The sequence below is a fragment of the Macrobrachium nipponense genome, chromosome 17 (assembly GCF_015104395.2).
Source record: "Macrobrachium nipponense isolate FS-2020 chromosome 17, ASM1510439v2, whole genome shotgun sequence".
NCBI classification, from domain to species: domain Eukaryota; kingdom Metazoa; phylum Arthropoda; class Malacostraca; order Decapoda; family Palaemonidae; genus Macrobrachium; species Macrobrachium nipponense.
This window is the reverse complement of record NC_087210.1, coordinates 58,877,092-58,904,448: the sequence shown is the minus strand read 5'-3', so window position 1 is coordinate 58,904,448 and position 27,357 is coordinate 58,877,092. Positions and strand designations below refer to the sequence as shown.

At 34.0% G+C, this 27,357-nt stretch overlaps 1 protein-coding gene across 6 annotated transcripts in view; it reads left to right on the top strand.

Annotated features, from left to right (window-relative positions):
- Positions 1-26,839, top strand: part of LOC135196277 (heat shock factor protein-like) — a 340,110-nt gene extending 313,271 nt beyond the window's left edge. For all 6 annotated transcript variants that reach the window (XM_064222984.1, XM_064222983.1, XM_064222982.1 and 3 more), the window contains one exon: positions 23,152-26,839. In XM_064222984.1, coding sequence (XP_064079054.1) covers positions 23,152-23,447 — 296 coding nt within the window. In that variant the 3' untranslated portion in view covers positions 23,448-26,839. The remainder of the gene's footprint in view (positions 1-23,151) is intronic.
- Positions 26,840-27,357: the final 518 nt, after the last annotated feature.

Below are 27,357 nucleotides of genomic sequence, written 5' to 3'. Positions count from 1 at the left end.
ATCAACTAAATCTAGAGAATTATATATATGAGAATCAGAGATGGTTCCAAGTAACGGGGACAAGATCTTTGTGATATATTTCGAAAGTTTATATGAAATTGAACCAACAGTACTGATAATAGGCCGCATAGGGTTATTTTCTTTGTGCGTTTTGACTAATCCGTACAAGTAAGGTAGCGAAGGAGATTTGACTGACAATTTGCCTAGTAGTTCTGTTTTATCTTTAAGGATATTTTTCACAGTGCTATTGAAGTTTTTTATGACTTGATCAAGGGGATTTTTTGTTAGTTTTTTATAAGTTACATCATCATCCAGTAGGGCTATGCAAGCCCTACTGGATGATGATGTGGTGATAAAGGATTTCCCATTGCCATGCCAAATATTTGTTGATAAAATTATATATATATATATATATATATATATATATATATATATATATATATATATATATAGATATATACAACAAATATTTGGCATGGCAATGGGAAATCCATTATCACCACTACTCTCAAACCTGTACATGGAATTCTTTGAAAAACGCTACTTACCTAATATCATTTATATTCCTGTAAAGTGGTATCGTTATGTTGATGATATCTTAGCTGTTCTTCCTGTCGGTATTGATGTAGTAAATGATTTACTCTCTAAATTAAATAACCAGGTACCATCAATTAAGTTTACTCTAGAATTAGAAAAAGACAAGTAATTGCAAGGTCAAGAGATGTCTTATCACGATATCTTTTAGAATCTGCTTTAATACAACTTACTTTTCATTGTAATTTCAATGTTAGTCGTGGCCTTTTTCATTTAGACCCTTGTATTTGTAACATGTTTAAGAATGACCTCAAAGATATAATTACTGACTTAAATAAAAATCAGTTGCCTTAGAGTTATCTTTGTTATAATATATGTCTGACATGTATTGTGAATATGGTTTTGTTTACCAAGTTCTGAATAGCTGTCACCTATAATCCTTTAATTGTCTTGTCCTTGTATCTGAGATGATTGTCTTAAACCTTTAATTGCACCCATTGTTTATGCTTGTTTGGGAAGGTTTCTCACCTTCCAGGTCTGGCGGATTCTAGGTATTATCTCTTTATAATCCCTATCTGTCAGTTATACAAATCTACTTGTATTGTCTTTTGCCCCATTTATGTCAGTTTCTGCTCAGTAAAGGACATTTAACGTCGAAAGGTCTCGCAGATCCTCCTTCGTTTATTTTTCCTTCGTGGCATATATCTTTATTTATGGATTTATCACGTTCCTAACTTTCGTGATTCAGTTATATATATATATATATCACACACATATTTATATATATATATATATATACAGGCATTCCCCGGGTTACGACGTTCCGAGGTTACGGCGCTTTTTCTTAAATATTCATTGAAAAATCTGCCTGGGTTACGACGTTTGTTCCTAGGTTACGACGCTGACGCTTCCGACGCTCCGAGTTAACGACGCTTTTAAAAAACGCATGCTATGATAAAAATCCTTTATAGTTTAGCACAGTATATTAATAAAAATAAGTTTCTGGTTAGATTACAACAAAAATTTTGAGGTTATGATGATTTTCGACACTTTTTGTCGTATTTTTCTAATTTTTTTAGTGACGCCTCATATGCGGAACTAGTTTCCGAGGGAATGAATACTAGCTTGCGATGCGCAAAGTTTATACAGTCCAAAAGCGCAAATAATGAAAAAATTATTGCTTGCTTCCAGTAATAATAATAAAACTAAGTTTCTGGTTAGATTACAACACAAATTCCAAGGTTACGATGGTTTTTTATGCTTTTTAACGATATCTCATACGCAGAACTAGTTTCTGAATGGAGGGCGCATAAATTAAGGAACGCATTCTCAAACAGTATACATATATTTTAATACAAAACAGCAAAATATCATTGAAACATTATTTCACTTGAAGAATCCATCTATACTATACTTAGACTTGGATATAAAAACCATAGTTTCTCTCTCTCTCTCTTTGTATTTTCCGACAAAAATAATCACTAATTAGTGTATTTTGATGGTTATTTTCATGACTAAATACATTTTTATAATACAAAAATTATTTACTAATTTTCAAATATTTTGATTATATAATACAAAAATTATTTACTAATTTTCAAATATTTTGATTAATACTGTATTAGTAAGTTTAATAAGTTGAAATGATATCACATAATAAAAATAATAATTCTCTCTCTCTCTCTCTCTCTCTCTCTCTCTCTCTCTCTCTCTCTCTCTCTCTCTCTCTCTCTCTCTCTCTCTCTCTCCTACAAAGATGTATGTTTTTTTGTATGATAAATAAATGATTTACTATTTTCAAATATTAATATTAATTTATACAGCAATAATATCAATTCATTAAAGAAAATACCATAGTGAATTAGTAAGATTTTAGCTTATATATTTAAAAAATTATGGAAGAATGAAGGAAATCCCAGTCTTCTTTCTCTAACCTTTCTCTAACTCCAGGTACTAAAACTGTCAGATATATCAAGTTCTGTGACAGGAGGGGGAAGAGCTGCTGTGTTGCCATCAAGTGCTCATGAAATTTCCTCCCCCCCCCCCCCTCTCTCTCTCTCTCTCTCTCTCTCTCTCTCTCTCTCTCTCTCTCTCTCATTTACTGAGACTCAAGATTTTTTATGTACTTGTACTATTTGTTTTTAATACTTTCAAATAATAATAATAATAATAACTGTAATTACAAAATTCATATGTGATAGTATTTTAAAGAAATACAATACTAATCTATCCATGTCACTTTTAATTAAGGTTAACTCTCTCTCTCTCTCTCTCTCTCTCTCTCTTTTGCCACACAAGATAATAATGTGTCATAGTGGTAACTCCCTCCCTCTCTTTCGCTGGAAGCGTTATAAGTATTTTTTGAAAGAACAGAGAGAGATAAACACACTCTCTCTCTCTCTCTCTCTCTCTCTCTCTCTCTCTCTCTCTCTCTCTCTCTCTCTCTCTCTCTCTCTCTCTTTCTTACCAAGATGAAAGAATTTTTATGGTACTAGTATGTAAAATGTTTATTGATAATTTCAGTTATTTAATAATAATAATAAAACTAATTACAAAATTCATAATGGCCGTATTTTAAAGAGATGAAAATGACCTTTCCATTTCACTTGTAAGGATAATTCCTCTTTCTTACTGAGATGAGAGAATTTTTATGGTAGATGCTGCTGTTTATTATATTTTCAAATAATAATAATAATAATAATAATAATAATAATAATTAATAATAATACGATAACCAATTTCAAAAGAAAATTCTTCCCTTTGTCTTTTTCTGTATCAATTTCCCTACCTCATAACTCCAGTGACACTCGGAGCTGGGAAAGTAACAATGCCATACAATGGTCAATGAATTTAATGGTTTTATGTAATCTCTCTCTCTCTCTCTCTCTCTCTCTCTCTTCTCTCTCTCTCTCTCTCTCTCTCTCTCTCTCATATTTTAATGAAAATATACAGTAATTGGTGAATACACAGTGTTGCACATGAAAAAAGTAAATTAGTGATAATTTTAGAGATATGGCCCTAAGAAAAATTGCAAATTAGTGAAATTTTCCCTGTGGACATGTTTTCAACAACTTCGTTCCGGCTTACGACGATTTTCGGGTTACGACGCGTCTTAAGAGCAGAACCTCCGTCGTAACCCGGGGACTGCCTGTATATGTGTGTGTATATATATATATATATATATATATATATATATATATATATATATATATATATATATATATATATATATATATACATATATATATATATATATATATATGTGTATATATATGTGTGTGTATATCTATATATATATAATTATATATCTATCTGTCTATATATATAGATATATATATATATACTTTTGCTTTTAAGTAAATGCATATTTTTGTAAGTTCCGTCTCTTATTTGATGACCTAATGAAATGGAGGGGAGGTATGACGAGAGGAAGAGAGAGAGAGACGAGAGAGAGAGAGAGATAGAGAGAGAGAGAGAGAGAGAGAGAGAGAGTAGAGAGAGAGAGAGTGTTACCAACCCAATGCCTGCTGCTATGGCTTTCGCTTCCAAAAGAATAATGGGAGATACAAGGTGTCTCCATTATTATATATATATATATATATATATATATATATATATATATATATATATATATATATATATATATATATATAAATGGGAGATACAAGGTGTCTCCATTATTATATATATATATATATATATATATATATATATATATATATATATATATATATATATATATATATATATAATAATGGAGACACCTTGTATCTCCCATTATTCTTTTGGAAGCGAAAGCCATAGCAGCAGGCATTGGGTTTGGTAACACTTTCTCTCTCTCTCTCCTCTCTCTCTCTCTCTCTCTCTCTCTCGTCATACCTTCCCTCCATTTTATTAGGTCATCAAATAAGAGACGGAACTTACAAAAATATGCATTTACTTAAAAGCAAAGTATTAACTGAATAATTCAGATCCTTAACAGCAAGATTAAATGGAATGATAACTCAAAGTCCAAATAACTCGGGTAACCCTTGGTAATTAATAGTCTACATGGTAATTAGTCAACACCATCCCACTCTTCTCCAGAATATTGTTCCCTCTGCTAGAACCGCCTGTTAAAAGAACAGAACAATCTGGTAAGCATGCACAATTGTAAACAAAAGTCAAAAGATTAAATGAAATAGAACATCTGTACAAAATATCAAAAATACAGTCAAGCCACACTTTTGGCTAAAACAGATATAAATACACTAACCCGTCTCAACCTAGAATCTCCAAGGACTTTCACAAAGCAGAAAAAACGTTGACAGATCCATCCCGGCTCTTTCTCTCCCCATAAGTCTCACCATGGTAAGTCTACATTCCTTAATTTGTAGGAAAGAGGCTCACACATACACACAAACTCACACCCATCGTTCACGCCCAGAAACCACTCGTATCTAGTTACAGGCACCTCTGACAAACCGCCCATAACGACAGACGAGCGTTGACCTGCTTAGGTAAGGATCACACCACATCAAGACCTATCAGCATTTCTAAGCTGAGATGTTCTCCGTCTCCATGGGAAGCTAAAAACGATGATTCCCAATTTCTGAGGAATGTCAAGGCACGTGATGTACAACAATGTCTCATACATATCATATCATAATATATTATCAGTCTTTATATGTTACAGCAGCTCAGCCACCATCATAGCTAGCTCCTGCCTAGCCACAGGTTACATAAAACAGCTCATATATATATTATATATATATATATATATATATATATATATATATATATATATATATATATATATATAAAACACATTGACCGGCTCATTAAACACAAAATATAATAATAACTGCCTGTCTCTGGCAGCACAACGTAATGTCTATCACATATCTCGAAAAGCCTACACTAGGGCTATAATAACAATTGACTGTAGAAACTTTTCTCTATCTTGAATTTTCGAATCTCCCTTTTTGTCTGCAACTGCAACTGCACAGACTCGCTAAACACGCTGTAGAAAGGTGAAACGTCTCCCTGTAGATGACAACTGATGGCTTCTATAGTCCAGAAGTGCTGTAGAACCCCGTAGACTCGTAGAAACTCTCGTATGTAGGAACACATCAGCAACATCTCTGCAACGGCTGGTGGGCATCTTGCTAGCATTGGGGAACGACTTTTATGGTGTTTTTCAGTATGTCAGTCAAGTCATCGGTCAATTAAAGAAGAATTAACCCCAGACATACTTCTGTCAAATAATGACCTCAAAAATTCCCACAAATACTAACTGAACGTCTCCCAATTAACCCCATTTAATATAACCACTGAACTAATTTCTAACTTCAACTCGTTGGACACTATCACAACCCCGCGAAAAAAAAAATATTAAGTTCTCTTAACTTAATTCTCAAAAAAAAAAAAAAAAAAGCTTGCCAAATTCACACATTAACACACTCCAGAACTCCCAGAAACTCCACGGACTTTTGTCATCACATTTCAAACAAATTCTCACAAGCAAAAAAAAAAAGTAAAAACAGCTCGAAAAAAAACACGTAACAAGCCCAGACCCGAAATTATCACTGAAAATGTTCTCTCAAGCTCTGATATTTCAACAACCCACAAAACCAGTAAGAACTCTTTACTGTCTAACAGCAAAAGCCCCTTTTACTGCTCATTACTGCTCATATAATTAATCTCAATGAGACGTAATGTCAAACGCCCATTTATGCAATTCACACACCCCGACAAATCATATCTCCCGTCCAGAAAGAAATGCTATTTAAAGCTTAGCCCCAATTACATCTCTCGTAGGAAAAGGAAAAAAATAAAAATAAAAAAAAGATAAGTGAACTTTCCCCATTACAAAGCACATAATATATACATAATATACATAACCCAACTTTTCCCCATAAGTGCGATATGTATCGTTACGGAATTTTGCCATCACAACTTTTCATCTATCGGACACAGCTGGAAACAATCCCCTTACGTAGATACATCTCCGTGAAATGCCAAAATCAGCATCTCTCAGAAAGTGCAAAACTCTTGAGTAATCAATACTGAAGGAAAGAGTCGGCAACCGGACTCGTCAGAGCATTAACAGCAAAAAATCCACCTGTGGACACGTCAGGTGCTCGAACTGCAGTATAGAAATGTCTAGTCAGACTTGCAACTTCAGAAACTCACGATTCTCAAAAAAAGTTCTATACTGACATTATATCAACACATTTCACAAAATTATCTCCAAGATATGACTAAGGTGCTCAAAAATTGTCTCAAAGACATAACTCTCCCATGGTACTGTCCAAAAATCAAATAAATAATTATCACCTATTCGGGATAAAAACTACAGTATACTCACAATTCAGCAATTATATGCCACCAAAAAAATACTCACTGGTGAACATAAAAAAAAATGCGACATCTCCATAGAACCACAATGCAGTAATGCCACTCGCCTCCAATTAGTCACGAAACCAGAAGAACCACAGAACCCCTCTCTTGGCTCTTAAAACCCCAGAAGTTCAACTCCAAAAATCATAACCACTTAAAAAAAAGTCACCCCATAGATATATATATATATATATATATATATATATATATATATATATATATATATATATATATTATATATATATATATATATAATTATATATATATATCATATATATATATATATATATATACTTACCATTATAACAACACCACTCCCGTGATAGAAATATTTCCCTCCATTTAATTAATAACCCCACATCACCATATTCAAACTATCTCACTAATAATCACATGTGGAATAAAACAAGTCTCCAAAAATGATTATTACACTCCAAGCAGGATAATCAAAATTGAAACTCCATCTCCAAAAAAAATGCACTCAGCATCTAACTGATACGCTCAAAAATATTGCCCCATATCTCCTCAAAAAGGTTTCTCTTTGCAACAAAAACGGCTGCAAAATAATTGAACTAAACATAGCTCTCACCTCATAGGCCTAAACTGTGGAATATTTAAAAAAAAAAAAATCAAATGGCCAAAAATATTATATCTCCAATTATATCTCCAATTCTCCAGTAAAATAACTCTATGTATAGTAAAAATAAAACTATAAACTATGTTTAGCATAACTGCTGAGAAAGGCAAAAAACTCGGCAAATAAAATTGCCCAGGAAATTCTAGAAAAAATCACCAATGTGCCACAACTCATTATAACAGAACTTCAAATTCAAAGTGTCTAAGCAAAGACTTCTCCATATGCACTACAGCATAGGCCACTAGAAACTTGACCAAGTTTCCTATCTCTGGCAAAATTGCTACAAACACAGTTGTGCAAGAGGCCAACAAATTCCGGAACACAAATATCCAGAAAAAAAGATGTATTTCCATTATATATAAATGCAAATATTCTCCCATAAATATCTCTGCAGCATCAAACAGCTGAAATTATAAACACATACCCGAACAATGACTCCAAGTCACGAACTGAGATATTAAAAATCTACACAAACTGGAGAGATAAATAAATTCAAATTTGCCCATGATAAAAAAACTTGTGTCAGCAATGGCTAACGACTAAAAAAGGAAAAGAAAAACTAATGGCACAGATAAATTTCCCTGTGACACCTGTAACATGTGACTCACGTAGACTTCCACGTAGACTTCAAGCAATTATCTGCTGAACTCATAAAAAAAAGAAAAACAAAAAAAAGTGTCTTTAGTTCCGCCCACATTCACAAAAAAAAAAAACATCACCACCCTTAATATTCATTACAATACCCATGTTAGTATAAAAAGAATTAACACCAGTATCAGAATTCGCCAGTATCAGTAGTGTCATCAAATATTAGTAAATATCAGTACTCACTAGTATCACCAAAATTGCTATCATCAAATTAACCAAAATTCACCAGAAATTGGTATCACCACCTATAAAATCATTGGCACATTCCCCAAAAATTATTAACACCATGACTCTGACAAAATCCCCCAAAATATCTCCAGTAATGATAATTCTACTTAAATACCCCCCCCCCCATGTAAAATATCTCTGGTAATGATAATAATAATAATAATAATTCTCTGTAAATATCTTCAGTAACACCAGTAAAAGTATTAATACAGTGTTCCCCCGTATTCGCGTTCTCCAGATTCGCGGACTTACACATTCGCAGATTTTTCTTTGGAACCTATCTAGAAATTATTCGCTGACGGACTCTCCCATTCGCGGAATTTTCCGACGAAAATAATCACTAATTAGTGTATTTTGATGTTTATTTTCATGACTAAATACATTTTTATGATACAAAAATAATTTACTCATTTTCAAATATTAATTTTGATTAATACTGTATTAGTAAGTTTAATAAATTTAAATATCACATAATAAAAATAATAATTCTCTCTCTCTCTCTCTCTCTCTACTACAAAGGTGTATGTTTTTTTGTATGATAAATAAATGATTTACTATTTTCAAATATTGATATTAATTTATACAGCAATAATATCAATTCTTTAAAGAAAATACCATAGTGAATTAGTAAGATTTAAGCTTATAAATTTAAAAAATTATGGAAGAATGAAGGAAATCCTAGTCAGATTCTTTCTAAAAAAAAACTCAGATATACGTATCAAGTGACGGAGGGGGAAGGAGCTGATTTGTTGCTGTCATCAAGTGGGCATGAAATTTCCACCTTCTCTCTCTCTCCTTCTCTCCATCTCTTCCCCCCCCCCCTCGTCTCTCCGTCTCTCTTCTCTCTTGTCTCTCTTCTCTCTCCTCTCTTTTTCTATCTTCTTTTACTGAGATGAGAGATTTTTATGGTACATATATACGTAATATGTTTATTAATATTTTCAAATAATAATAATAATAATATAATAATAATAATAATAATAATAATAACTGTAATTACAAAAATCATATGTGAAAGTATTTTACAAATACTACGATAATTCTCTCTCTCTCTCTCAATCTCTCCTCTCTCCTAATCTCTCTCCTCGCTCTCTCTCTCTCATCTCTCTCTCTCTCTCTTAAAGCGATGTATGTTTTTTGGATGGTGATTTACTATTTTCAAATATTAATGAAAACAGCAATAATATAAATTCATTAAAGAAAATACTAAAGTGAATTAGCAAGATTTTAGTTTATAAATAAAAAAGAAAATTATGTAACCCCGTGTCTTGTTACGTAGCCAGCTTGTTGCTGGGTTCCAACTGTCAAATCCAGTGTTGCCATTCTACGGATCATTGAGATTCTCTCTTTCTTTCTCTTTTGCTGATATATATGAGATAATTTCTATGGTACATGTGTATGTTTATTAATATTTTCGCATAATAATAATAATAATAATAATAATAATAATAATAATAATAATAATAATAATATAACTAATCTCAAAATTCACATGTGATAGTATTTTAAAGAAGTACAATAAATTCACTCTTTTAAATAAGGACAACCCTCTCTCTCTCTCTCTCTCTCTCTTCTCTCTCTCTCTCTCTCTCTCTCTCTCTCTCTCTCTCTCAGCAAAAAATTTCAAAGCATCAGCTCCGAAATTATACTCAAGAGATAATAACTGTATTTATTATGCAAGAGGATATTGCAGAAACGGAGAAAATTGCAGATTCAGACACAAAATGAATAATTATGATGAAGGAAGATCAAATATTATGGAAAAGTTGGATTTTTTAATGTCAGAATTTCTGGAAATGAAAAAAAGAACAACATACCAGAACAGGAAAGAGACATGGGAAAATCCTTATTACTACAAGTATTAAATGAAGGAGAAAACACGCAAACCATCATAGTGATGAATGCGCAGGGTTTAGTTACGAGTAACTCAAAAAGAAAAATAGAGTACTTAGAAGAACTAACCCAAAATGAAAAGAAAATAGATATAATGAATATAAGTGAAACCTGGTATTCCCAAGAGACTGGGAATGATGATCAAATAAAAGGGTTCCAAACTTATAGATCAGATAGAAAAATAGGAATCAAGGGGGAACCGCAATATATGGGAAAGACAAAAAACAAGGAAAAATATATGAGAAATATAGTAACTCAGAATGTGAACTAATAGCGGTAGAATTTGAATCTGAAAAATTGATGAACATAGTAATATATAGACCTCCTAATACTAAAGAGTTTGACTTAATAATTGAAAAATTGGATGATATATGTAGAAATCACAAGGACTGGACTATTCTCCTATCTGGTGACTTCAACTTTCCTTTCGTAGAATGGAAAGAACGAATAGGAGATTGTGGTTGTACTTATACATATAAAAAAGAGAGTAATAGTAGTGCAGAAGATAAGAGGCAATTTGAAAAGCTATTAGATATGCTACTAGAATACAACATTCAACAAATAAATCACCTGCCAACAAGAAAGGAAAATACTTTAGACCTAGTATTTGTGAACGAGATGAATTATGTTAAAGAAATAATAGTTTATAATGCGAATATTTCAGACCATAATGTCATAGAATTAACAGTTCATTCCAAAGCAAGTGAAAATAGAGATAAGCAAGAAATGAAAAAGTGGGAAGGATATGGAAAATACAACTTCTACAGTAAAAATATAAAATGGTCAGAAATTAATGAAGAATTAAACAAAGATTGGGATAACATTTTCGTAAGTGATGACATAAGGGTAAATACGGAGATATTATATAAATATTGGAGAAAATAGTGGAAAAATATATACCGAAGAAGAAAAGTAAACATCATTCATGCATACCAAGAGACAGAAGGATCTTGTTCCAGAAAATCAGAAAGTGGAAAAAAGGTCTTGCAAAAGAAAAAAATGCATGGAAAGTTATAGAACTAAAAAGTAAGATAGAAAATGCAGAACAAAAGATTATACAATCAAAAGAAAATGAAAAACGGGACTTGGAAGAAAAAACCCTATTAAATATCAAGCAAAACCCCAAACTATTATACTCATATGCGAAGAAGATGAATAAAAGAAGAATAGAAATAGGCCCTCTGAGAATTGAAGGGAGATTAACGAATGAAAAAAAGGAAATTTGCAACATACTGGCAGAACGATATAAGAGAGAATTCACCCCTAGAATAGATAATGAAGATAATGATATAGAAGTAAGGGATGAAAATAGTGAATATTTAGCTGACATAGATATTAATGAAGCTGATATTGTGCAGGCTATTAATGAAATTAAAATGGAGCTGCTGCAGGGCCTGATGGAATTCCTGCTATTTTGTTAAAGAAAGTAGTTCATTCTATCGCAAAGCCACTTGCAATATTATTAAGACAAAGTGTAGATACAGGCAAGATTTATGATGAGCACAAATTAGCAATATATTACCCCTACTTTCAAAAGTGGATCAAGACTAGAGGCAAGTAATTATAGGCCTGTGAGTCTAACATCACATATTATGAAAGTGTATGAAAGGGTAATGAAGAAAAATATTATGAAACATTTAATAAAAAATAATTTGTTTAATAAAGGACAACATGGTTTCGTACCCGGAAAAAGTACACAAACCCAACTGTTAGTCCACCGTGAGAACATATTCAAAAATATGAAAAGCGGAAATGAAACAGATGTGGTTTATTTAGACTTTGCAAAAGCTTTTGATAAAGTAGACCATAATATATTAGCGAAGAAAATTAGAAAACACAATATCGTGGATAAAGTAGGAAGATGGTTAAAAGAATTTTTACACAACAGAAAACAGATAGTTATTGCAAACGACGAGAAATCGGATGAAGTCAAGGTAATATCCGGTGTGCCGCAAGGTACGGTGTTAGCTGCAATACTGTTTGTTATTATGATTGAAGACATAGACAATAATGTGAAGGATTCGGTAGTGAGTAGTTTCGCAGATGACACAAGAATAAGTAGAGAAATTACTTGTGATGAAGATAGGAACGCTCTACAAAGAGACCTTAACAAAGTATATGATTGGGCAGAGGTAAATAGGATGGTATTTAACTCTGATAAATTTGAATCAATAAATTATGGAGACAGAGAAAGAAAGCTATATGCATATAAGGGACCTAATAATGAGACCATCACAAATAAGGAAGCAGTTAAAGACCTTGGTGTGATGATGAATAGAACATGTATGCAATGATCAAATAGCAACTCTGTTGGCAAAATGTAAAGCAAAAATGGGAATGTTGTTACGGCACTTCAAAACAAGAAAAGCTGAACACATGATTATGCTTTATAAAACATATGTTCGTAGTCCACTTGAATATTGCAATATGATATGGTACCCACACTATCAAAAGGATATTGCACAAATAGAGAGTGTACAAAGGTCCTTTACAGCTAGAATAGAAGAAGTTAAGGACCTAGACTACTGGGAAAGACTACAATTCTTAAAATTATATAGTCTAGAAAGGAGAAGAGAACGCTACATGATAATTCAGCCATGGAAACAGATAGAAGGAATAGCAGAAAATATCATGGAACTAAAAATATCAGAAAGAGCAAGCAGAGGTAGATTAATAGTGCCCAAAACTATACCAGGAAAAATAAGGAAAGCACACAGGACATTAATCCACTACGCACCAGCATCGATAATGCAGCGTCTATTCAATGCGTTGCCAGCTCATCTGAGGAATATATCAGGAGTGAGCGTAGATGTGTTTAAGAATAAGCTCGACAAATATCTAAACTGCATCCCAGACCATCCAAGATTGGAAGATGCAAAATATACCGGAAGATGTACTAGCAACTCTCTGGTAGACATTAGAGGTGCCTCACACTGAGGGACCTGGGGCAACCCGAACAAGATGTAAGGTAAGGTAAGGTCTGTAAGGTCTCTGCTATTGGCTGTTTATATATTTCTAATGGTAAAATGTTTAAGATTACTTTAAAATGATATTAATAATACCAATTCAATGGTATATTTGATGTAGGATAATACTTAAGTAGACATTTGGTATTTGTGATTTCACATGCAAGTGTTCCCTTGTAAAAAGAAAATGGATGGCTCAAATAGTAACAGTATGAAAGAAAACGTGGATGACTGAATACTTATGGGGGGACTGAATTATTTTCACATACGTAACTAAGTCATTCAGTACGTACGTAGTATGTATTTATGTATAAACATAAAATGTAAGATTTACTTTAAAACAGTATTAATAATATTTCAAAGATTAATATGAACCATAATAGGATATTTTATGTATATTTGATGAAGGATGGTTTTTTTTTTTAGGGATACTTTGGTGTTTACATGTTTAGGATAGGAGCTTATGAGCATTTTTAGAGGGGGGTTCCAAACATTCGCGGATTCTAACTATTCGCGGGGGGGTCTGGTACGCATCCCCCGCGAATACGGGGGGACCACTGTATTGCTATTTCCCCAGTATTTATCATTATTGCCTCACCCCATAACTCCAAAATAATTACCACTCACCCCTCCCCGGTATCATCACGAATCATCACCACTCATCACCAGTCACCACCATTTTAAAGTAATTCCACATCACCAATCAAATCTCCATTAAAAAAAGCAATCTCTTTATCCCCAGTTATAATTATGCCCTATAACATTACGTAAAGGCATTCTCCAAAGCATAAGGAAGATTTGCACAGCATTCATTGTTACGGCCTCTGAGAGAGAGGTCCGCTTCAGGTTCGATATGAAAAAAAAAAAAAAAAAAAAATTCAACACCAACAGTTGAAACTGGGGATACGAATATAGAAAGAAACACTAACACAACAAAGGTTTATTTACAAGGTTACTAACAAAGGTAAATGCAGAATGGTATCTCCTATTTACATAAAAAGACAGAATCTTACACTGCATGAACTGGGGGAACAGTGAGGCAATTCAAATACTTGCTAGTCAATTTGGCAATTCGAAGCAATGGCTTCACAAAAGGAGAGCAGCAATTGCAGACGTCCTCTTGACTCCGTATTGTAAGGCAGGAACTCCCCAAAACCTCTAGCAGGACCTTTTCTTCTCTGAAGTCTGCTCTATGTCGAGATAAAACGGTCGTCCACTCCTGAAGACGACTAGACCAGTATCCAACCAACTCTCGAGCAACTTTTTTCCTGATCCTTCGTCAGTTCCTTTTTCCCTTATCTCTCTCGGATGATCTCTGCTGCTGGTGATCTTTCACATAATCTGATCTGTGGCTCTTACTGAGGATATCTCTCTGTGACTAACTGGAGTCTCTCTTTTACGATCTCTGTTTGTTCCTACTTCCTCCGTCGTATTTATACGTCATCCTGGGGGCGGGGCCTACGGCGAGCGTCACAGGTTCCCGAGATTACCGGAACTTCTTAGATGAATCTAGACGAGGTATTGCATCATAATTCGCTGCATTTCTCCCGTCAATTAGGCGCGTGTTGCGCTCCACAACACGCCCGACGATTCCAGAACAGCCGCGAGAACAGGCGCCCCCAACACAGGCGCAAAAGCTTCCTTATTGCAGAATTTCTCAAAAATGTGGTTTCCTTTCCTTTATCTTTCTTTGCTATGAAGCAATTACCATCACATTTATATGCATTTCATTTCCATTTTCTCTTCACTCAAGAGAAAGAAAAGAAAATCTTTCTAAAAGAAACCCTACGGGCATATCATATCGTCTCCCAGTCGTTATCAGCTGATCCCATGGCATTGAAATTTCCTATTCAAGGCCAAACTTGCCCCCATTGCCCCGACGCAAAGAAAAAAAAAGAGAGAAAAAGTCCCCCCCCCCCCCCCCCCCTCAAGCAATCCCCTCTGAAAGACCACCACTCGCCTCCCCTTGCACTGAGCCTAGTTCAATTTTCCCCTCCCATTACCACAGCCAACGGATGGATAATTCTCTACCCCTTTCACTTATTAACTGAAATCTAACATATTTCCACAACCAGACACTCTGAAAACAGCATCTTATAGCTGATACTAACCCAGCTGTCACCACTAATAACAGAGACACTAGCATCTCCCGTTATTCTTTTGGTAGCAAAAGTCATAGCAGCAGGCACTGGGTTTTGGTAACACTTTCTCTCTCTCTCTCTCTCTCTCTCTTGACTGGCAACAGCTCTCTCTCTCTATCTCTCTCTCTCTCTCTCTCTCTCTCTCTCTCGTCATACCTCCCCTCTATTTCATTAGGTCATCAAATCAGAGACGGAACTTACAAAAATATGCATTTATTTAAAAGCAAAGTACAGTAGTACCTCGAGATACGAAATTAATCTGTTCCGAGGCGCCCTTCGTATCATGAGGTTTTCGTATCTTGGACCATATTTTACATGTAAAATGGCTAATCCGTTCCAAGCCCTCCAAAAACACCCCAGTAAATTTCATAATAAAGCTTAAGTGACCTATAAACAATGAAATACTACAACAATTGGGACCATTCAATACCTAAATTAATAAAAAAAAAAATGCAAAATATAACCTGTAAATAAAGTGTATATTAGTGTACATGGTAACAAGAAATATACTGTACGTAAAATGTGGAAGCTTACCTTTTGAGTGAGGCTACGTACATACGTAACTATCCAAGGAAGATTGCTTCTGCCTACTTTTCACAATGTTCCTGTGTGAGCCTTTTCGGGGGGTGTCTTCTACAAATGATTGTACTTTATGAAAAGCAGCTTTAATTTCTGCCGTTTATTTTTTCTTTTGTACATATGTACACTTTAAAAATTATGTACGTACGTACTACATACGTAACTATCCAAGGAAGATTGCTTCTGCCTACTTTTCACAATGTTCCTGTGTGAGCCTTTTCAGGGGGTGTCTTCTACAAATGATTGCACTTTATGAAAAGCGGCTTTAATTTCTGCCTTTTTTTTTCTCTCTCTTTGATTTTTAACTTTTTTTTTTTTACTTTATATTTTTACTTAACGTAGTTTTTTTTTTTTTTTATACGGAATTTCAACTTTCTATTTTTTATCACTTGGTTCTTTTTTTGCACCTCATGACTCTGTTGGCCCTGGTGTCCATCAAAACCCTGTTCAACCAAATGCTCTCTCTGCAACTGATTTGGTTACTGAATGTTCGGCTGCTGACCTTCAACATAAACTGAAGTGCCTTGATTATACGTATACATACTGGTATGCATGTTGTAAATGATTGGTCTACACCCTCTGTTCAGCAGGGAGTGGAGATTCTACCAACCTTGCAAAGTTTCCAGATATCCCATAAGAGAGACCTTGATCACTTATCCCATGTGAGAGATCTTGGTCACTTTTTTTTTAAATATTACGTACATAGTAGATGCATGATGGGAGGGACGCTGGCCAATAGGAGAGAAGGATTTCATGGCCGCGACTAGCATCAGGAACCAATGGGAGAGCAGGAGGATGGTGGCGAGGCCACTAGTACTAAGATGGCGGTGCGCGGAGCGATTTTCAAAATTGTTATCGGGCGAATCTCGGACTTTCAGAAACCTTTCGTATCTTGAAAACTTTTCGTATGTAGAGCCGTTAAATTTTTTGTATGGGCTTTCGTATCTCGAGTTTTTCGTAAGTTGAGCCTTTCGTATGTCGAGGTACCACTGTATTAACTTAATAACTCGGATCCTTAACAGCAAGATTGAATGGAACGATAACTCAAAGTCCAAATAACTTGGGTAACCCTTGGTAATTAATAGTCTACATAGTAATTAGTCAACACCATCCCACTCTTCTCCAGAATATAGTTCCCTCTACTAGAATAGTTCCCTCTGCTAGAACCGCCTGTTAAAAGAACAGGAGAACAAACTGGTAAGCATACACAATTGTAAACAAAAGTCAAAAGATTAAATGAAATAGAACATCTTTACAAAATATCAAAAATACAGTCAAGCCACACCTTTGGCTAAAACAGATATAAATACACTCACCCATCTCAACCTAGAATCTCCAAGCACTTTCACAAAGCAGAAAAAATGTTGGCAGAGCTATCCCAGCTCTTTCTCCCTGTAAGAGTCTCACCATGGTAAGTCTACATTCCTTAATACGTATGTAGGAAAGAGGCCCAGACGTACACACGAACTCACACCCATTGTTCACGCCCAGAAACCACTCTTATCCAGTTTCAGGCACCTCTGACAAACCGCCCATAACGACATATGAGCGTTGACCTGCTTAGATAAGGATCACACCACCTCAAGACCTATCAGCATTTCTAAGCTGAGATGTTCTCTGTCTCCATGTTCTGGTATTAGAAGTTCACTCTTGACGTGGTTCGGAAGTTGTGTAAAGCCGTTGGTCCCGTTGCTGAATAACCACTGGTTCCATGCAACGTAAAAACACCATACAAACGAATATGGGAAGCTAAAAACGATGATTCCCAATTTCCGAGGAATGTCAAAGCACGTGACATACAACAATGTCTCATACATATCATATCATATATATTATATTATCAGTCTTTATATGTTACATATATATATATATATATATATATATATATATATAGTATATATATATATATATATATATATATATATATATATATAATATATATATATATCCAGAGAGTTCAAGTTCAGCAGAAATTTCTCATGGTCACATCACAGTTTATCACATCTTTCAGCTTTTATTATTATCTTTTAAGTTTTATTTGAAGCATAACTCGGACTTATTATTATTCAATTTAGGATAACCTGTGCTCAGGTATACAGTGGTCCCCCCGTATTCGCGGGGGATGCGTACCAGACCGCCCCGTGAATAGTTAGAATCCGCAAATGTTTGGAACCCCTATAAAAACGCTAAAAACAGCCTATTTTTTAGTTAAAACTCAAGAAAAACCACTAAAAAATTTTATACTTGGTTTTTTTAATAGTTTTATCACAAAAAGTGCATTTTATGATGAAATTGATGAAAAAACCAGGAATTTGTGGATATTTCTCATAGAAAAATACCACGAATGCGCGAATTTTCCGCGAATAATGCGTGGTAACATTCCCGAGAGAAATCCGCGAATCCGGAGAACGCGAATACGGGGGCCCACTGTACATCTTTCACGGATTAATGCAACAGACTCCAGTTGGTAACTCTTCATTATCTGTATATTATCAATTTTAGTATTTTTTTTTAAATATCAGATTGAAGTAATGTGTGAGATTGAAATAATGTGTGGTCTTGACTCTCCACTGTTTATGGGACTTCCCTTTCAACAGATATACGATGATCATGTTTTAGGTCAGTGTGATGCTATATTTGAGGATATTTTCTTTACATGTGAGTAATCTATAAAATTTTTTCTGTTTAATTTTTGGGAAAGGGACTTTCCCGAGTCTACTTGTAAGCACTGGTTGTTGATGGTAAAGAAGAAGAATTAGTTGTTGGGAAGCTGTGGCTAATTTATTTCATCATGTAATTTTATATGCTTTTGGTTGAATGGACCCCCCTTTTTACAAGCTGTCCAAGACCTAAAAGGTCCTATGTAAGTGGGCCTCCCGTATTCTCGTTCTCCGGATTCGCGGATTTTTTTTAGGACCATATCTAACCATTATTTGCGGTGAATTCGCCTATTCGTGGGATTTTCCGACGATAAATAATCGCTAATTAGTGTATTTTGATGTTATTTTCATGCCTAAATACATTTTTATGATACAAAAACGATTTACTGATCTTAAAATATTAATATTGATCAATACTGTATTAGTTAGTTTAATAAGATTAAATGATATCACATAACTAATAATTCTCTCTCTCTCCCTTACCGGGATGTATGCTTTTGTGTGATAAATGATTTACTAATTTTCTAATCTTAATATTTATGTAAAGAGCAATTACTTTAAGAAAGAAAATACTACATTGAATTAGTAAGATTTTAGTTTATAAATTTTAAAAATTATGTAAGAATGAAGGAAATCCCAGTCTTCACGCATCTTTCTTTCGAACTCCAGCTCTCTCTCTCTCTCAACTAGTCGTCTCTCTCTCTCTCTCTCTCTCCTCTCTACTGATATGAGATGGTTTTTATGGTACACGTATGTATAATATGTTTATTAATCATATAATAATAATAATAATAATAATAATAATAATAATAATAATAATAACTGTAATTACAAAAATCATATGTGAAAGTATTTTACAAATGCTACGATAATCTCTCTCTCTCTCTCTCTCTCTCTCTCTCTCTCTCTCTCTCTCTCTCTCTCTCCCTCTCTACATCTCTTTCTCCTCCTACAGAGATGTATATTTTTTGGATGATGATTTACTAATTTTCAAATATCAATATTAATGTAAACAGCAATAATATAAATTTATTAAAGAAAATACTAAAGTGAATTAGCAAGATTTTAGTTTATAAATATAAAATTATGTAAGAATGAAAGAAAATGCATTTTACCTCGCGTCTTTGAACTCCAGGGAGCCAAGCACAGTTGGCTGGGGTCCAACAACTGTTGCCCTCTCAATGATCACGTATTTTCTCTCTCTCTCTCTCTCTCTCTCTTACTGAGATGAGAATTTCTATAGTACATGTGTATGTTTATTAATATTTTCGCATAATGATAATAGTAATATTATTAATTTCAAAATTCATATGTTATAGTATTTTATAGAAGTACAATAATCTATCCATTTCAGTCTTTTAAATAAGGATAACCCTCCCCCCGCCCCCCTCTCTCTCTCTCTCTTTTTTGCCACACGAGATAGTGTGTCTTAGTGGTAACTCTCGCCCTCTGTTTGGGCTGGAAATGTATGTATATCTTTAAGGACATTACTACATTTTATGGTAAAATAATAATATACAGCACTAATTTACAAATAATATTTAGTTTCGTGAGATTAAACAGTAATAATACCATCTCTCTCTCTCTCTCTCCTTCTCACTCTCTCTCTCCTCTCTCTCATCACCCCCCCCTCTCTCCTCTCTCTTCTCTCTCCTCTCTCTCTCTCCCTCTTCCTCATCTCTCTCTCTCTCTTACATATGCTTATTTGTTTTGTAGTATAAATAAATTATTTACCTTATAACTAATTTTAAAATATTAATAAGATTATAATTAAAAATAGCGATTCCCAGTCTTTTTTTTATCCACTTGGAGGAACGTGGGCGGAGGAGTATATGGCAGTTTGATATAAGTATTGGCGAAGGGGAAGGAGTCGGAGTTTAGGAGTTATTCTCTCTCTCTCTCTCTCTCTCTCTCTCTCTCTCTCTCTCTCTCTCTCTCTCTCTCTCTCTCTCTCTCTCTCTCTCTCTCTCTCTCTGTTATTGACTGTAGGTATATATTTTTAATGGTAAAATGTTTAAGATGACTTTGAAATGATATTAATAATATAACCTCAAAGATTAATACAGTAATAGGTTAGTAATTTTAGGTATATTTGAAGTAGGATGTTATTAAAGGTATACATTTGGTATCTGAACTTTCAAGATAGGCAGTTATAAGCATTTTTAATGGTGGTTCTAACTATTCGCTGGTTTTAACTATTCACGGGGGTGTCTGGTACACATCCCTTGCGAATACGGGGGAACACTGTAGTACCCTGGAGGGTAGTCATCTGTCTGTCATGCTCTGACTTTCAGCTCACTAGACCATGTTATATACTCAAATTATACAGGTGATGAGGCAAACTCCAACCTCACCCTCTTTGTTATAGGAATAATCAAAATCACATTCAGTGCTAAGTGTGGTTTAATTTAGTGCAGCTACATAACACTGCAATGTAGTTATCCTCTCATGGCTGCCCCACCTTCCAATGACAAGCGGCTAGTAGTTGGGAAAGCAGTCTTAGGGTCTTACACAATTTCATCCTTTACAAAAATAATTGCCCATCTACAAACAGCTAAAGTGAACTTGGAGATGCACATTTGTGTGTCATAGGCTATTTTTATTCAAATTGTCAAATATAGAAATGTATAATTTGAATACATACTTGAGTTTTAAATCATACATTGCATACATGAAAATCAAAGTACAAATTAAATTTGATAAGAAAAAATTATCTCATAACTTGGGGAGTTGACAGAACAACTCTGATGTAGACTGTGGAAGCCAAAGACAGCTGAGGGCAGGTGCTCAATAAACTAACTGTGCTCAGCTGCTGAAAACAGTTACTGTATAAATTATAATATTAGATTAAGATACATTACTTCATATTTTCTTACAAAGCACACCTAAAACTTTGATACATATGTGAATTTCAAAACTGTAAAAGTTTGAATTTGATAAAAATTTATCTCAACATGGTAACCCACAGGTCAAACCTGATGTAGACTGTCGAAGCCAATATAGCCATGGGGAGATGCTGATCAAATTAACTCTTGTTTTTAAAGTGTTGTGCATTCTCTTTATTTTGTAATGAATCCGGACCAAACTACATTTTGAAAATGGTTAACTACCTTGCTTACTCCCTTTTACCCCCCTTCCCCATTGGCTTGTCACTCTGGTGGAACAGGGGAACTTTCTTTGCTCAAAGATGGAATGGTGGTTAAAGAGTATGCTTTCCACCCCAGACTGATAAGATCATTTTAGAACTGCTAGATAAAGACTGAACACATGTTGAACCCCTCTGCTTTTCAGTTATCCTTCCTTTATCTAGGACTGATATCTCATTGAAGACCACTTCAAGGAAATTTCTGGATCAGGTTTTGAGAGCATGCTGGGTTTGATCAAAAGTGGAGTTGGTTGGGAAGACCTTTCCACTTGTAGAATTGGATTACCTGATGTGGGCAAGCAAGGGATAAAATTTAACTTTTGAAATGATGGATATTCTTACATGAAAAACTTTCATTAAAAATTAGATATAAATCTATACTGCTGATTATGAAGCTTGTAAGTGCATGTTCTATTATTTGCAATCACACTAGGTTAGCATTTTATACTTAATGATCTAATCAAACCAAATTATACTAATGTGTAAAGTGTGTCTTGAATTTTATCTGAGATTATAAGATTGCAAATACTTTCAGGTGAAACTTTTTTCTCATGTTATGGTAGCCCGCATTGTCAGTCTTAATTATCAGGAAATAGTATTTTTGTTGTTACAGGTAATATAAGGTACTGTAGTTCTATGTTCGCTGTGGCATTTCATCCTTGCCAGAAGGGTTTGTTCTAGAATAAGAGGTGAATTTTGTCATATAGAAAATTAAGCTTAATGTTTACTATTTGCATAGGTTTGAAGTGAAGTAACTAATCACCAGTCAGTGTATTAGAGAAACAACAGAACCTAGATGTTTCATTATGGCCCTTTTTAATATACTTGTGTCATTGAAATTTCAACAATGGTATGTCTTTGTATCTGTGAGTAATACATTCCAAGACCCCTGTGGATGTCTGAAAAATAATATATTTCTTACAGTTTATGATTATGTACATAGTGCTAAATGCACATTATAGTCTGGATGTGGAACAACGTATTGACAGTGTTATTTTTATTGTTTTTCCTTGCTTTATGTTGCGAAAATTAGGACAAAAGAGAAATTAATCATAAGAAATGATAGAGGAGAGAGGGAAAGTGTGTATGCTTGTATGTAGAGGAGTTCCATAGTGCAGTATCTACTGTAGTATAGGTATGATTGCTTCTCTCTCTCTAACGTGTCGTAATGTAATATTTAAAGGGAAATGCTTTGTATTGAGTGTGGTTTTGCATGTCAGTATGGCACGGACAATTTTAAAGCTTTTGAACCTCCCCATGGGTAAGTGGATGCAGGTATACAGGTAAAACTTTACATATGAAATTTACCTGAATACTATAGTTGTAATTTTAATTTCAGGGAATGAGTTATCCTTGTATAATCCAAGTTTGCTTGATTTGGCTGATATGGCTGATGATTCAGAAGATGATCCAATGAAATTTTTGAATCGGTCATCTGTTGCAAGTACCTCATCATCATCTGCTGGAATGACACCTTCCTCATATTCTAGTACAGCTAAAAGCAAATCAAGATCTTCAAATGTGCCTTTAGCTGTATCAATAAAAGAAGAAAATGTTTGTGATGAACTTTCAACTCCCAAGATATTAACTCCAGTGCAAAGTCCAATTTTCTGTGGAAAGAAGAGGAGAAAGTGATTTATATATTAGACATATTTATTAATTTTAAACAGTTTACGTGTAACTTCTGTAAGGTTTTATGCAAAACACAACCTCTAATATAGTTAACAGAGTGGGACCGTTCTTTATAATCATGTGCTTTCTTGCAGGAGTAATCTTAGATCTGTAGGAATAAAAACCATTGATAGCTCTTCACGATATAACTCACTTTTGTTTCCATCATAATCTTTTTGACTAGTATAGAAACAAACTATTTAATGGGTATATACTTACATGTAAAGGTTAATCTTTATTGCAAGAATAATGCAGTTGTCAGTACTGTATCTATTTAAGAATTTCAAGTGGCTTATATAGCTTGGAAAAAGTTGGGTAGACTTGTTAGAGCTGAATAGTTCAATGGGAAATTTTAAAACCAGATTTAGGATTTTAAGATGATGCACAATTATTTAATTGTGTAGAAAATAGGCTGTGAGGAATTTTTTGCAATTTGTTGCACGAGCTAAAAATGTCTTATCATTTGAAAGTTCTTTTCCTCTGCCTTTCAAAACTACTGTATTGAGTACAGAAACTTCCAGGGTAGAAATCATAACTTGGGTATTAAGCAGTAGACATGATACAATAAACCCTCAAAGTTCTGGACACATTTTTAAACTTAATTATAGAGAAAGAAAATATCAGGATAGATATGTAGGAAGTAAAACTTTAATAAAGAAGCAAATCGTTGTCACTTCTGTTGCTGTGTTTAACAGTTAACAATTTAGTAAATATGAATTAAATGTTCTTACATAATATAGTAAATATGAATTAGATGTTCTTAGATAACAGGCAAAAACAGTTAGCTAAGGAGCATTTGTCTATTTTTTATAATAGTTTTTTATTGCCTGTTCAACGAAATTTAAAAGAATATGAGAAGCTGAGTCTCTCTCTCTCTCTCTCTCTCTCTCTCTATCATTATATTTGCTATAATATTAATTTCATTGATGATTTAGGCAAGAGGTAACCAAGAAAAGTTAGTGTTATTTCTTATTATCCTAATGTCATGGGTTAGTAGGCCATAAGCAGCCAGCCTACTATAAAACTTTGTAAAGGTCTTGATCTCTCAAATGATCCTAGTAGACACCCCTGTCTTTCTATTAGTTATCTTTGAGGGTTTACTGTATATATTTTGATACTTGGCTTAATGTCGATAGTTTTGTCATTTTATAACTTTAATGTTAGTTTTGTTGTCTTATAACTGTGAGGTGTCACCCCAGTAACTTCACTGCAAAAACCAATTGTGTGACATCCTGAAATGGAGTAAGGTTGATTTCGTAAATTAGTTGCTTTTAGCTTTTATTTTTCTACATTTAGGAGCACTACCTGAAACTGACCCTTGACCCTTGAGTGAATTGGAAGATCACTTGCTGAATTGATGGTTATTCACTGCAATTGCATACTTTGCATAAGATCTAATTCTGTCTTATTAACTCAAATATTTTTATTTTAATCTTGTAGGTACAATAATTATGTTCATGGAGTCCAACTCTTAACAACTTATTTTTTTATATAATATTCCATGTAGACATTTATTTGATTTTCATTTAATTTTGTATTTGAATTTTCCTTTTTTTTTACTAATGTTTATTTCATCTATTCTGCTGTTACATTACAATGCATCTTGTATAATAAAGCAAAAGTTTTTCATAGGTCCTTTTAAGTATAGTCCTTATCAGGTAATCTATTTGTTCAGTGGGAAATTTTTATTTTTCCTTCATGTTGTAGCAAGATTGAGAAGCTGAGAATCATAGCAAATTGGTGGTAGTATTGCATGTTTCATTGCATTTTAGCATTTTATGTAGCATCTTGTCAGGTGATTGACCTCATTCAGTTTGATTGCCTAGATAAACAGCATGTTCCTGTGGAGATTTTCCTCAAAAGCAGATCCTTGTTTTTTGTTTTTGTTTTTTTAAGTCAAAAGTTGATATCATCAGGATTAGTCCTGCTTAATGAGTGTAGGTAGTGTTATTTGTGATACTTGTAGTAGTAGTTGCATTGAGCAGTTCTGTTCATCTTACAACAACAAAACTTCAACAGTGCCAGCTACAATGAAATTCAAGATATGTGAAAGAAAGTTGGATTCTGAAATTATTCAACAAATAAAGCTTACACCATTTTTATCAGTAAAAAATGATGTAAGTTATTGATAAACAGATTTAACATGCAGTTGTTCATTTGTGATATACTACCTCCAATTTTGCAATGAATTTATTTTAAAGATTTTGTGTTGAATTAGTAAGTTGTATATATATTAGCCAAGAGCTAAGCTATATATTTAAGCCTGTTTTAACACATTGTACAAAACAACCTGATCGAATGCTTCTCTAGTTCAATTTGTGGTAGCGTAACTATAAGCAGTCCCCTGTTATCGGCAATGGCTCCATCTGACGGCTTAATGATAAGCAAAAACCGCCAATAACCAAATTTTCGCACTGATAACAAGTTAAGGGGGCCGGCCGTCTAATGCCATTTTTTACTACCATATATAGACCTATGTAATCCTCTAATCAAATGAAGAGATTTTCTCTAAAAGTAATTTTTTTGCTAGATATGAATTTTTTCATTATGGTAAAACTAAACCCTATAAATCAGGGGAAAAAAAACAAGAAAAAAAAAAGAAAAAAAAATGCAAAAATTGGCCTCATTTGATTGTAATATAATGTGTGTCTAAGTTATATTCCAAATTTCAATGCTATAGCTTTAAAACTCAGGGAGAAGATGGAATTTGAAGGTCAATAAGTATAGTTTCGAGATGAAACTGGTCAAAGTTTTTCATTGTATTTTTACAATGGTAATGTTAATAAATCATGATTATTATGAATTTTATATTCCTTTTTGGGTATTAATAAACCAAAACTATCTTATCATAATTTAATCATAAATGAAGATCCCTTTGCTCATAGATTGTAGCCTGGGGCACTGCGTCAGGCAAAACGGAGCACTTCTTCCTGTGCAAAACACTTTATCTCCTTCACTAACTCGGCTTATTAGAGCAAATTTTCTTCTTTATGTTTGTGAGATGTTTTCCTTGACTTTTCCTCTGGCATAATGAAATTTTTGCCGAAACAAAGAAAAACAGACGTAAAAGCAAGCGAACGTCAGAGGTGAAACTCGAATGTGTACTCTCTTTTTACAAAGACAATGTTAATAAATCATGATTATTATGAATTTTATATTCCTTTTTGGGTATTAATAAACCAAAACTCTCTTATTTATGAAGATACCTTTGCTCAAACCCTGTAGCCTCTGGCTCTGTGTGGCAGGAAAGATGGGGCTGTTGGTGCGCTCCTTCCTTTCTCTCTCTCTCTCTCTCTCTCTCTCTCTCTCTCTCTCTCTCTCTCTCTCTCTCTCTCTCTCTCTCTCTCTCTCTCTCTCCACTAACAATGCCTATATTATGATCTGAACTTTTTATTAGAGCAAATTTTCTTCTTCTGTATGTTAGCGAGATGTTTTGCTTGTCTTTTCCTCTTTGGCATGAGGAAATTCTTGGCGAAACAAAGAAAAACAGACTTAAATGCAAGAGAATGTCAGAGGTGAAAATTGCACCTGTACCCTCTTATCATGTTTCTGCTCTCACTGAAGAGTGGTAACTTGCTAACTGAACGTCTTGTGACTCATGGAATCTTTACAGATGTCATTGCTCACAATTTGTTGGACAATTATCAAAATTTACGATAACAAGAAATATTGCATTTTCTTGTACGGATCAATGTTTTTGGCATATTGATTTACTTTTACTAATTACCCTGTAACTACGAAAGTAAGAGGAATTTTGATGAAATATTTCATATATGCATTCTCCATTGTCATACACCTTGAATTTTATCATGACTGTGCTTTTTGCCTTTACACCCCCATATAAAGGGGTAGTGGCCGGCCCCCTTAATGGCTC